The sequence below is a fragment of the Parasteatoda tepidariorum genome, chromosome 9 (assembly GCF_982258835.1).
Source record: "Parasteatoda tepidariorum strain Cologne lab strain chromosome 9, Ptep-v5.0, whole genome shotgun sequence".
Classification (NCBI taxonomy): Eukaryota; Metazoa; Arthropoda; class Arachnida; order Araneae; family Theridiidae; genus Parasteatoda; species Parasteatoda tepidariorum.
Window position 1 is genome coordinate 84,994,618 of NC_141763.1, and position 12,465 is coordinate 85,007,082.

Sequence of the window (12,465 nt, forward strand, 5' to 3'; positions counted from 1 at the left end):
AATATATTATTTGCAGAATAAAATGTTCTTAAGATTCTTAATTTGTCAGGGTTTAAATTTTACAATATATATTTGTTTTCTTTCTCTTTTTTTATTTTGGTAATTAATTTTACCTGGTCCGTCGTTTTACAATTTACAACTATACATTTTTTGGTCTCGTCGAGACGGGAGACGGCCACTGAGCTATTGTTTTGTCGTGAGAATTTGCATTTTCGTGCTTTTGATTTCGTACCGGAAACGACGCTGAGTCTTTTGTTTGTTTTGATTAGCATTTCGTATTTTCGATTTCGATATGGATATGTTAAAAAAGAAGCGTAGTGTGTTAAAGGGGAAAATTACTAGAATTTCAAACATTCTTCATCCGAAATTTGATGTTGTTTCTATTGATGTCGCAGAGTTAGAAGTATTTAAAGAACAAATTAACGAAATTTGGTCTGAATTAAACAGCATACATAACGATATTATGTTACAATGTAAAGAAGATGAATTTGAAACGAATTCAAATGAATTTGATGAAATCGCATCTAAAATTGATTTATTAAAAATCAAAATTGCTCGTGAATTTTCAAAGAGTAAAACGGAAGTATGTAGTAATAATGTCGCTAATGTTAGTAATAATAAATCGAAACTTTCAGAAACTTGTTTAAGGCTCCCAAAATTTGAATTACCAACGTTTTTTGGTGAAAGCGAGAAATGGTTGTCATTTAAAGAATTATTTTTGACGTCTATCGATAAAAATTCTGATTTAACGGAACTTCAGAAATTTCAGTATTTATACGCTAGCGTAAAGGGATCCGCTCTTAAATTAATTTCAGGTTTTTCACTTACCGAAGAAAATTATAAGCATGCTTGGGAAACTTTAAATTTAAGATTTGATAATAAAAGAGAATTAGCGTTTGCTCAAATTTCCAAATTATTTCGATTGAAGTCTATGAAACCGAATTCAGCTAAGTCTATTTTTGAAATTTTAGACACTTGTAACGAAGTTACGCGAATTTTATTAACTTTAGGTTTAGAAGTAAACTCGTTTGTCGATTTAATTTTAATTCATTTTATTTTGGGTAAATTAGACGAAACACTTAGGCAAAGATGGGAACTAAGTTTGACAAATCAAGATTTTCCAAAATTTTCTGATTTGGCTAAATTTTTAGAACAACAGGCGAAAGGTTTATCTTGTAAAGATGGAATACAAACGGAAATAAAGCAAAATTCGATTCCTAAGAAAGCATTCGTTAACAATATTGTTCTGAATAAAAAAGAAAATTCATGTTTTACATGCAGTGAAAGTCATCCAATTTTTAAATGTCCTATTTATGGTAAAATGACCATCGATGACAGGTGGAATCTCATAAAAAGCCACAAAATTTGTGCAAATTGTTTAAGGAAGGGTCATTTTCCGAATTCTTGTTCTTCGAACTCTACTTGTAAATCTTGTCAAAAAAGACATCACACTTCACTGCATCGATTTTACCCTATAAATTCTAATGTTTACAATTCAGTTAGGCAAAATTCAAATTCATTTGCTAATACTGCAGCCAGATCTGAAAATTTAGTTGAAGCTAGGGATAATATTCAGCTCAGCACAACTTGTCAACAAAACTTTAAAAGTGAGGAACATACTTTATTATCAACAGCTTTAATAAAGGTTAAAAATGCTGAGGGGCATTTCGTTAATTGCCGAGCGCTGATTGACAACGGCAGTCAGAAATCTCTAGTGAGCAAAAACTGTGTTAAAAGACTGCAATTATCAAAGACTGTTACAAATCATTCGATTTCAGGAATTAATAATACGCTAGTAAAATCTTCTTTATCTGAAGTATCTTTGGTCTTTTCTCCACATTTTAATGAGAACATTTTTTGCTGTAAAGCTTTAATTGTAGACTGCATAACAAGTGATTTACCGAACTTCACATTTTCTTCATGCAACTGGCCACACCTGCATGGTCTAATGCTTGCAGATCCAACATTTCATGCAACTGGTCCAATAGACATTCTGTTAGGAGCCGACTTATACGCTGACTTGCTAATTGGAGAACCAATTTTAGGGAAGAAAGGTACTCCAGCTGCACTCAATTCTCATCTAGGCTGGCTATTATCAGGAAGAGTGTTCTCAAACTCCAATAAGGAAAACTCCTTTGTGAACTGTCATCTTACCTCATCTTTGGATTGTCAGTTGGCTAAATTCTGGGAGCTCGAATCTTTACCTCAAGCTGAACTGAAATCAAAGAATGATACAGATTGTGAAGCATTTTACGAAAACACGGTTGCTAGAGATCCATCTGGACAGTATATTGTGAGAATACCTTTCAAACATTCTATAGAATTTGGTGACACAGTTACTCAAGCAAGTAAAAGATTCAACTACATTGAAAGAAAACTAAGTAAGAATAATGAACTTGAACATCAGTACACAACTTTCATGTCGGAATATCTTCAACTAGGTCATATGGAAAGAGTTCCTTCCGACGAACTGATTAAGGAATCAACATTTTATCTACCTCATCATTTCGTTATTAAAGAAGACAGCAACACAACCAAACTAAGAGTGGTCTTCGATGCGTCAGCTAAGGATTCTTCAGGGAATTCTCTCAACAATGCATTGCATGCAGGTCCTCGTTTGCAGCCCGAATTATTTTCTCTATTACTAAAATTTAGAACTTTCAAAGTTGCATTTACTGCTGACATCGAGAAAATGTTTCGCCAAATTCGTATTCATGAAGAGGATGCTGATTACCAACGAATACTCTGGAGGTTCAAACCTGAAGAAGAAATCCAGATATACAGATTATTAACTGTCACCTATGGAACAGCCTGTGCTCCCTATCTTGCTGTAAAAACACTTCAACAACTCGCTAAGGACGAAGAGAAAGCCTTTCCTGATGCTTCAAGAGTTCTTAAGGAAGAATTTTATGTTGATGATCTGTTATCAGGTACAGATTCCATCCCCAATGCCAAAAATCTAGTTTCAAACTTAAAATCACTTTTGCAACGAGGAGGTTTCAATCTCAGAAAATGGTCGTCTAACTGTCCAGAGGTTCTATCAGATCTTTCCAAAGACTCTCTTGCACAGCAGCACAATGTTACTATAGAAGAAAATCGATGTCAGAAGGTCTTAGGACTGTATTGGAATACACAGCAAGATACCTTTCAGGTGAACATTTCATTTCCAGAGATAGTTACCTCAAAAAGAGAACTGCTTTCTGTCATAGCTAGGATTTTTGATCCCCTGGGCTTTCTTTCACCTGCCACAATCATCTTAAAAATTTTGATGCAAAGCCTATGGAAAAATAAATTAACTTGGGACGAACCTTTAACCGAAGAACTCTTATGTGTCTGGAAAACCTTCCAGGCTGAAAAACAAGCTCTAAAGGAAATAGCAATTCAAAGAAGACTGATCTCTATAAATAATATAATCATTGATGCCCAGTTACACGGATTTTGCGACGCCTCACTCAAAGCATATTCAGCTGTTTTTTATTTGAAAGTAGTGGACAACGAAAATAGAGCTTCAGTGAACATAGTGGCAGCAAAACCCAGGGTCGCCCCTTTGAAAACAGTATCACTACCTCGCCTCGAACTGTGTGCAGCTCATTTGCTGGCAAAATTGTATAGTAATCTTCAAATTTCGATAGATCAATTTTGGAAGCAAGTGTTCTTATGGTCGGATTCAGAAATCGTTCTGAGCTGGATTCGATCAGACTCTTTAAAGGATCAGTTCGTAAAAAATAGAGTTGCAGCCATAACATCACTTACTAATATTGGCGACTGGAACCATGTGGCTGGTATTACCAATCCTGCCGACTGCGCCACTCGAGGAATTTTTCCAAAGAAGCTTATGGACTTGGAACTTTGGTGGCAGGGCCCGGAGTGGCTATCTAATGCAAATTCAGCATTCACCGAAGAGGTTAAACCAAACTCGGTTCACACTTCCAACCCTGACACTTTAATACATGCCTCAGCAGTTGAAAGTAATTCGATGCAAAAGTTAACTCAAAAATATTCATCATTCAGCAAATTAATAAGAGTGATTGTTTGGTGTAAAAGATTCGTGTTCAACTCGAGAAATTCGGAAAATCGGATAAACGGTTGCCTTCAAGTTTGTGAACTGGATAATGCTCTTATCGCAATTATTAAAGAAATTCAAAGGGTGGAATTCAGTGCTGAAATTAAGTCAATCAAAAATAAAGGCTGTGTTCCAAGAAACTCTAAAATAATAACCCTTTCACCTTTTCTAGATTCTGACAAGGTCTTAAGAATTGGTGGGAGACTCAAAAATTCAAATCTGCCACTGTCGGCTAAACATCCTATTCTTTTGCCGAAAAGTCATCATTTTGTCACGCTTATTATAGAATATTATCATAAGCTTTCGTTACATTCTGGCATTTCTGTAGTTTTATCTTTAATTCGGCAAAAATTTTGGTTTCCAGCTGGGAGAAACACAGTAAGAAAGATCCTCAGAGGCTGTATAACTTGTTTAAAGGTAAATGCTGTTTCTTCAAGCCAGCTCATGGCCGATTTGCCACGTGATCGAGTTATTCCATCTAAACCTTTCCAACGTGTTGGGTTGGACTTTGCAGGTCCAATTTCAACCAAACCAAATTTACCAAGATCTAAAGTCACCTTAAAGTCGTACATTGCACTTTTCATTTGTTTTGCTACGAAGGCTGTCCACTTGGAACTTGTCTCTGATTTGTCAACAGAAACCTTCCTAGCATCCTTTCGTCGATTTATTGCTAGACGAGGGTTGCCATCTGATGTATACAGTGATAATGCCACAAATTTTAAAGGAGCCAGTAACTATTTGAAGTCTCTGTACAAAATTGTTCGAGACAATTCAGTTCAAGATTTTTCCAGCAATCTTCAAATCTCTTGGCACTTTATTCCTCCTGCAACACCTAATTTTGGCGGACTCTGGGAGTCTAATATTAAATCAACCAAGAGACATCTGCTAAAAGTATGCGGCTCAGCTATACTAAATTTCGAAGAACTGGCTACGCTCTTGTGCCAAATTGAGGCTTGCCTCAATTCTCGACCGTTATGTCCCTTAACCTCAGAAATAAGTGATCTAGAGGCTCTTACCCCTGGACATTTTATTGTGGGTGCTCCACTTCTTTCATTGCCTGAGAGAGACCCATCACCATCCATGTGTCTCAAGTCTAGATGGTCTTTAATTCAAAAACTTCGTGCTCAATTTTGGAACAAATGGAGTAAAGATTATCTCCAAACTCTACAAACTAAATCTAAGTGGACTGGTACATCAACGAATGTTGCCGTTGGGGACTTAGTTCTCTTAAAAACTGACTCGATCTCCACACCTTTAAAATGGACTTCAGCCCGAATATTAAGGACTTTTCCTGGCAGTGACGGACTGGTTCGGGTCGTAGAAGTCAAGACTTCCAATGGACAATTCACCAGACCCATTACAAAAATCTGCCCATTACCCAAGAACTGACTCCTCCACCGCCTTGGCCGGCAGGATGTTTAGTTTTAAAAAATTTATTATTCATTGCTATTTAATTTTCAATCTGAATATAGTATTTTTTAATTCTTAATTGTAACTTTAAACGCTAGCAGCATCAATTCATCATATATCATTTTATTTTGTTTAATTCAAATTCAGAGATGTCAGCACAATTTTTGTTTGAGTCTGCGCAGTAGTAAGTTTCATTTTCGAACCTTTACTTTTACTTTGTTTTTCGTCACGGAGCAAATTATATACGAATTCGATGTGTTGTAGATGGTTATAATTTTCTTTTCGGGACCAGCTCCCAAAGATATTACGATGATACATTCAAAATTGTTATTTATCGATAGCTATTAGCTATATTAATTTACGAGGTGAGTCGTTTTTATGTTTTGTTGTCATTAGTTGTGCTGAACTGTCTGAAATCGTTTTCATGTTTAATTAACTAAATAATTTGCTGCTATCTTATTTTCAACTTGTTTACTGTTAAAAATTTCAATTCAAGTTTATATTTTGTGAAATCAATTAATATCCAGTATCGTTAATTGTTCAATATATTATTTGCAGAATAAAATGTTCTTAAGATTCTTAATTTGTCAGGGTTTAAATTTTACAATATATATTTGTTTTCTTTCTCTTTTTTTATTTTGGTAATTAATTTTACCTGGTCCGTCGTTTTACAATTTACAACTATACACATATATTTTTTACATATTTTTTTTATATTGAAGAATTTGAGAAAAATGATAACGCTGAATTCCGTTAATAACCAATGTAAGAAAAATAAATTAAAAATTAGCTGTGGAGAAATAATTAAACTGGAAGAATTATTTAAAAATAAAATACGAAGAATGTCTTTGCTACGGCTTAGTAGAAAAGTGTTATAAATCAAAATAAATAAGACGGATTACCCACATTAAATCTACTCAAAATTATACCTTCGTTAATAACAGATAACATTCAAATACTATTATTTGACTGGCAGCCCGTAGACGTGCGATGCTATTGCACTTCATTATTGGCACTTATGTGACCAATTTTAACGCAAGCAATTATTTGCCTCTAATTTTAGGCATCAATTGTGACGTATGTTTAACACCCACATTCCGCAGAATTTATAGGGAAGTGTAAATTGATACTGCAAACACATCTTGTCAGTGTGTGGCATCATATTCATAGATGTTATACGAGAATAATAATAGTGTTTTTCGGGTACTTGATGCAGGCTTTTGCATTGATTCTGCTGAAAATGTTTATTTTTATAACATAAAAAATAGAAATTCAATACTACTTGACATTCTTGTTTGCTCATAATTATTGTCCTTAAAAATCTTTCAGTAATTAACGAAGAAGATTTCAGCATGAAAGTAACTAAAGTTAAAAAGGTATTTTGCCAATAGAAAAATTCTTCATCTCCTATTTAATAGTATTTAACTGTAGCATTTATTTATGACAACTTAATATTTTATCTGCTATTTTTAGTTTTTCTATTATGGATCATTATTCCAAATTAAAAACGTAAAAACTGTCTTATTTTATTATACAGCTATTTATTATGATAAGCAAAACTAAAACTGTGTATAACTAATGAAATATTTTAGAATTATTAAACAGTAATGTTTCATTTGCTTAATAAATTTTATGCGAAATTGTGCCCGGCAAACATATGTAATTAAAATAATGAATGCAAAATCGTAAAAAATTATTCGGTATTAACTTTTTGATTTATTATAAGAAATATTGTTGAAAAATATTTAACGAGTAATTTCATATAATTACGAAAACAATTTACACATTGCTTTACTATTTAGTTAGTTATTAATTTTTAATTGTATGCTGTTGTCCACACGGAAAGATTTGTATCTTATAATGTATATATGTACGTAACTCATGTGATTTGTCTGTCCAATGAGAGTGCAGAAAATGATCATCATTATCAAAATAAATATGTTTAGCTAGATTTGAAACTTTTTAGTATGGTACCAAGTGCTTAATAGAAGAACCATGGAATAGAAAACAAAAGTATATCGACTGAAAAAAATAAATAAGAAACTGTCATCAATTATTAACTAAACAATTACCATAACAATTTCCATCATTACAGACGATATCAAATAATAACAGAAAAATTCTTCAAGCCATGAGATATATCTTAAATTCTTTACCATTTAGTCCTGTAACGGGTAATTGACATAATTTTTTCTGCTTTAATCAGTTAATTCTGGAAGAGTTCTAAAAATTTCGTCTGCTCCTACTCTGATCTATATCATAATGCTACACTAATTTATTGCCTTTGTTAGTCTTTGTATTTTTGATGACTCTTACAGTACAACTTCAGATTTTTCACAATAGTATTTCACTCTAGACGTTGTTACAGATTAGTTAAGCAATACATAAGGATCGATATTAGGTTGCATTAAGTTAATTTCTCGCGAGGTTTTCTAGCATTTAATTACTGATCTCATTAATCATTATTAAAATTACATTTGACAAGTTCGGTTGATAATATTGATTTCCAACATTTATTTTGAAAGAAATGTTTCAGAATAAAGAATTAAGTTTCAGTTTCTTTCTGAGCTAATTATGATTCGATATTTCGCGATGATGAATCTTATTCTGGGAAGGTTTTGACAAGAGTGGTTTATAGAAGTTCTTATCAGTTATTACCACCTTTAAGCATGTCATTATATTTTAAAATGCATTGCATCAAATTGATTTTAATAATACATCCATACAAAATAAATATTTTGTAGACTTATCTATTTTTAAGGAGAGTTATTCCTGTTTCGATTTTGTAGTAAATTAAAATAAAAAGTATATATATATATATATATATATATATATAATTCAATTCAGAAATATCGCATTATTTATGGCAATTAGATGTGTCTTGACAACGACTATTTGCCTTTACCATTCTTGTTTACCATTTAGTTTTTTATTTTTATTTTATTCATGTTTTTCATGTTAATTTGTGTATATATATATATATATATATATATATATATATATATATATATATATATATATATATATATATATATATATATATATATATATATATATATATATATATATATATATATATATATATATATATATATATATATATATATATATATATATATATATATATATATATATATGTTATAGGGTGGATATTTTTATTTAAAACATGGCGAGTTTTTTTTTTGCGTCATATCAATTCTAAGAAAACATTTCATTAAAAAAAAAAAACATATTTTTTTTAAATTTTAACACGTCTCATGGAATACTTGCATTTGTTCTATGGTTGTATCACCAGAAAAAAATTTAAAGCGATACATACAATTATTAAAATGTTTTACAAATATATTTCCTTATTCCAATTATAAAAATATTGTTAGAAATTTTGAAGCAAAATTTTCTGATTTTCTGATAAATACACTTTGTATAGATAAGTTTGTAGGAAGTTCCACCTTCTATTACCATATTTAAGTGCAGTATTATGTTTTGAAATATGCGGATTTGTATCATACTAATCAATTAGTTTCGAATGTATGAAGTGCAACGTAAGAAAAATAGGTTATACAGTGATAAACTAGGAATCATTATGTTATTAAAAGTATAAGGAAATAAGAAGAACAAGAAAAATGAAAAGAGAAAAGCGACGAAAAATAGAAGAAGAAATAAAGAAGCTGTAGAAGAAAGAAAAAAGTAAAAGAAAGATGCCAGAGAATAGATAAAACGAAGAAAAGAAAAGCGAAAAAAGAAGGGTAACTTTAAAGCCTAAACAGATTTAATGTTTTTGGTTGTATTGTTACAGTTAATGAATTGTTTTTTGAATATAGACGTATATATCATCTTATTATTTTATATGCCAGCTTATTATCTCCTATTATTACATTATGTTTGTATTATGTTTTGAAATTTTTGCATTTATGTCATCTTAAGCAATTTTGGAAAAAGTAAATTACTTTAGTTTCGAAGATATGAAAAGCAGCGTAAAATGCAAGCAGCATGAAAAGAGATATTATAGTGATGAATTATGAGAATAATTATCTTGTGGAAAGTATAAAATCAGAAGAAGAGCAACAGGAATGAGAACTGAAAGATAAAGAAAAAATAGAAAAAGAAGAAGAAAGAAAATGAAGTAAAAAGTAGTAGAAGAAGAAGAAAAAAAGAGAAAAAAAAGGAATTCAAAGAAGAGAATAAGACGAAGAGAAAAAGATAAAGAAGAAGGGTAACTTTATAAGCCTAAACAGATTTAATGTATTTAGTTCTTTTGTTTCAATTAATTAATTTTATTATGCTTCGAACTTTAAAGTAATCAAAAATTTAGGCTCAAAATATTTCTTAATTCTTTTAATCCCTAAAATCCATTTAAAATAACTGAAAAGATAGCTTGCTTTCTCTCGGGAATCTCTAAATGAGCAGATAAACTGGTTCAACATTTATCAATGAAGTAGAAGTTTGTTATGTTACACCCATTATTTAGCCATAGCGCTTTTTAAGAAGTTCATAATGTGAAATTCTGAATCAAATTACGGTAAAAAGTATCGGCACCATTTAATCGTAAAATGCATTTTATCGTAAAGTACACTTTTACCATGAAATTTTATATTGTGACTTTTATAGTAAAATTGATTTAATTACAGTGATTCAGTGATTTTAAAGTAAATAATGTTGTTAAAATTACGGTATATCTGATTTTTTGTTCCATAAAATCTTGGATTTTATGGTAAAACGTACTGTAAAATCCATGAATACCAGTCCTAGTACTTCGAATCTTAAGTAACTTGATAATCGCAAGTAATGCCAACACTTAATTTGGAATTGCGTAAGCACAGGCATTATTTAAATGCAAAAAATTTTTTGAAACAATGAAATTAACTTTTTGAATTTAATTTACTTTGAAGCTTAAATTTAAGTGGAAAAAAACCACTATAACGTCTTGTGCGCATGATTAAAATCATAAAAATCTTGTGAATGACTTGAAATTTTTTTTAAAGGGCTGTTAAATACGTTCTTCCTAAAACCATACTATCTTAAAAAAAATTGAATTTTTTTTTCTTCAAAAAAATTTTATTACAAAAAGCCCCTAATATTATGGATTTTTGTAATAATTTTATTTTAATTTTAATAAACATAATTCATTTACCAGCATTAAAGTCCTGGTAGGAATTTTAGGAACTTGCTAAAATCAAACCGGTTACCAAGTTCTAACTTAATAGGTTTATAAGAAGCTCGAAAATCTTGAAAATGTTCTTGATCTCGACTGTTTCGAATCTAGAAATCTTGCGAGATCTGTGATCGAAAAAAAAAAAACAGATATGAAGACAAATTTCGGAGCAATTAATTTTAAACAAAATGCATGAGTTCCCAGACAATTTCAATGTAGAAAATGAGTGTGATATTGTTTATATTAGTAAGTGGGACTTCAGTATTTTTGCTGCAACATTGGAATTTTTATGATTATTATCTTAAACTTGAGGTCATATTGCTCAGAATAAAAAAAAAGAGACATATTTGTTTTTTTTTTAAATAAAAACTTTTGTTAGGAGAATCTCTCTGTATCCCTTTAAGGTTAATTTAAGCAATAAATTATATAGATAAAAAATTATTCTTAAGACCAGTTGACATTATTTAGAACGTTATAAGTTGAAGTTATAAGAAGAACGTTATAAGTATTAAAATCGAATCTTACCTTTAAACTGCAGTCCTGTGAGGTTATCCTCATAGAACGATATGGAAGGATAATTTAACCTTAAGTTGCCCTTCGTGAATTTAAGTTCATGTTTCATTTTTATTCAATTTTGTTTATGCATTCACTGTACTAAGAATCCTCTATTATCTTCCTCTATTATCTAAATTTGTTGAAATTTTTATAAAGCATGTTCTGACTCATAACATAAATACACTAACATTTTAAAATTAATGATATTTAATGGTCAGAAAAGAATTAATCTTTCATAAATAAAAAGACTTACAACTACAAAATTTTGACTACAAAAATTAAAATTTCGAATTTATCCAGATGCATACAAAATAATTAGTAATATAAAGAAAAGCGTATTATTCCGTAAAATAACCCCAACGTACCGTATAAACTATTCCGAAAGTAAAATTGCCTGCAATAAAGAACCAACGCATGAAAAGTATGAAACGAAAATATGGAAACTGCACTTTGCAGTTTTAAAAAGTTATGAGATAATCTCATTTTTTCCTGAAATTATTAATGGATGTATTTAAAATTCTCGCCTGAGTTGCATAGTGATAATAGCAGCTAAATACAACTTAAGAAAATATCTTAAAGATGAAAAATTCAAAAATATTTATGATATAGAGTTTTTATAATTATATTCTTTGAGCTTGATACGAAATTCGAAAATGATAAATATTGTTCGTAAAAATATTGAAATTCCTTTCATTTACTAAAAAATTATTTCGATGTTATAATTTCGATAAAAAACACGCTAAAATATTTCATTAAAAAAATTATCTATAAAAAGGCATAAACATATTTAATGCTGCTTTTTATAACTAAATCACTTTCCCCAAAAAATTCAAACAATATTCTTTCATATATACAACATTAAATTTTCAGAGTAAAATTTTATTTAATTTTAACAGTTTGAAACTCGTAAAACGTCTGTTTGTAAATATATATATATATATATATATATATATATATATATATATATATATATATATATATATATATATATATATATATATATATATATATATATATATAGAGAGAGAGAGAGAGAGAGAGAGAGAGAGAGAGAGATGAACCGTCAAAAAAAAAAGATCAAATATGAGATAGAATAGGAAAATTAGATAATATTAAGTAATTGCCGATTGGTCATTACTAGGCGAAAATTGATATTATTTCACTAAATTTTGTTTAAATGTTAGTTAAACCCTTAGTTTGTTTATAGTTGTTTGAAAGCAGGTTTTTGACCGACATTCAATTCATTGGAAGTTCCTTGTCACCATAAGATAATGGACAATTCAAA

General features: G+C 30.1%; 1 protein-coding gene across 1 annotated transcript; it reads left to right on the forward strand.

Moving 5' to 3' along the window:
- The first annotated feature begins 292 nt into the window (after positions 1–292).
- LOC147804293 (uncharacterized) lies at positions 293–5,452 on the forward strand. Its single transcript, XM_087151497.1, has 3 exons — positions 293–1,607; positions 1,881–3,151; positions 3,350–5,452. The coding sequence occupies exons 1-3, from the start codon at positions 293–295 to the stop codon at positions 5,450–5,452; spliced, it is 4,689 nt and encodes a 1,562-aa protein (XP_087007623.1).
- Positions 5,453–12,465: the final 7,013 nt, after the last annotated feature.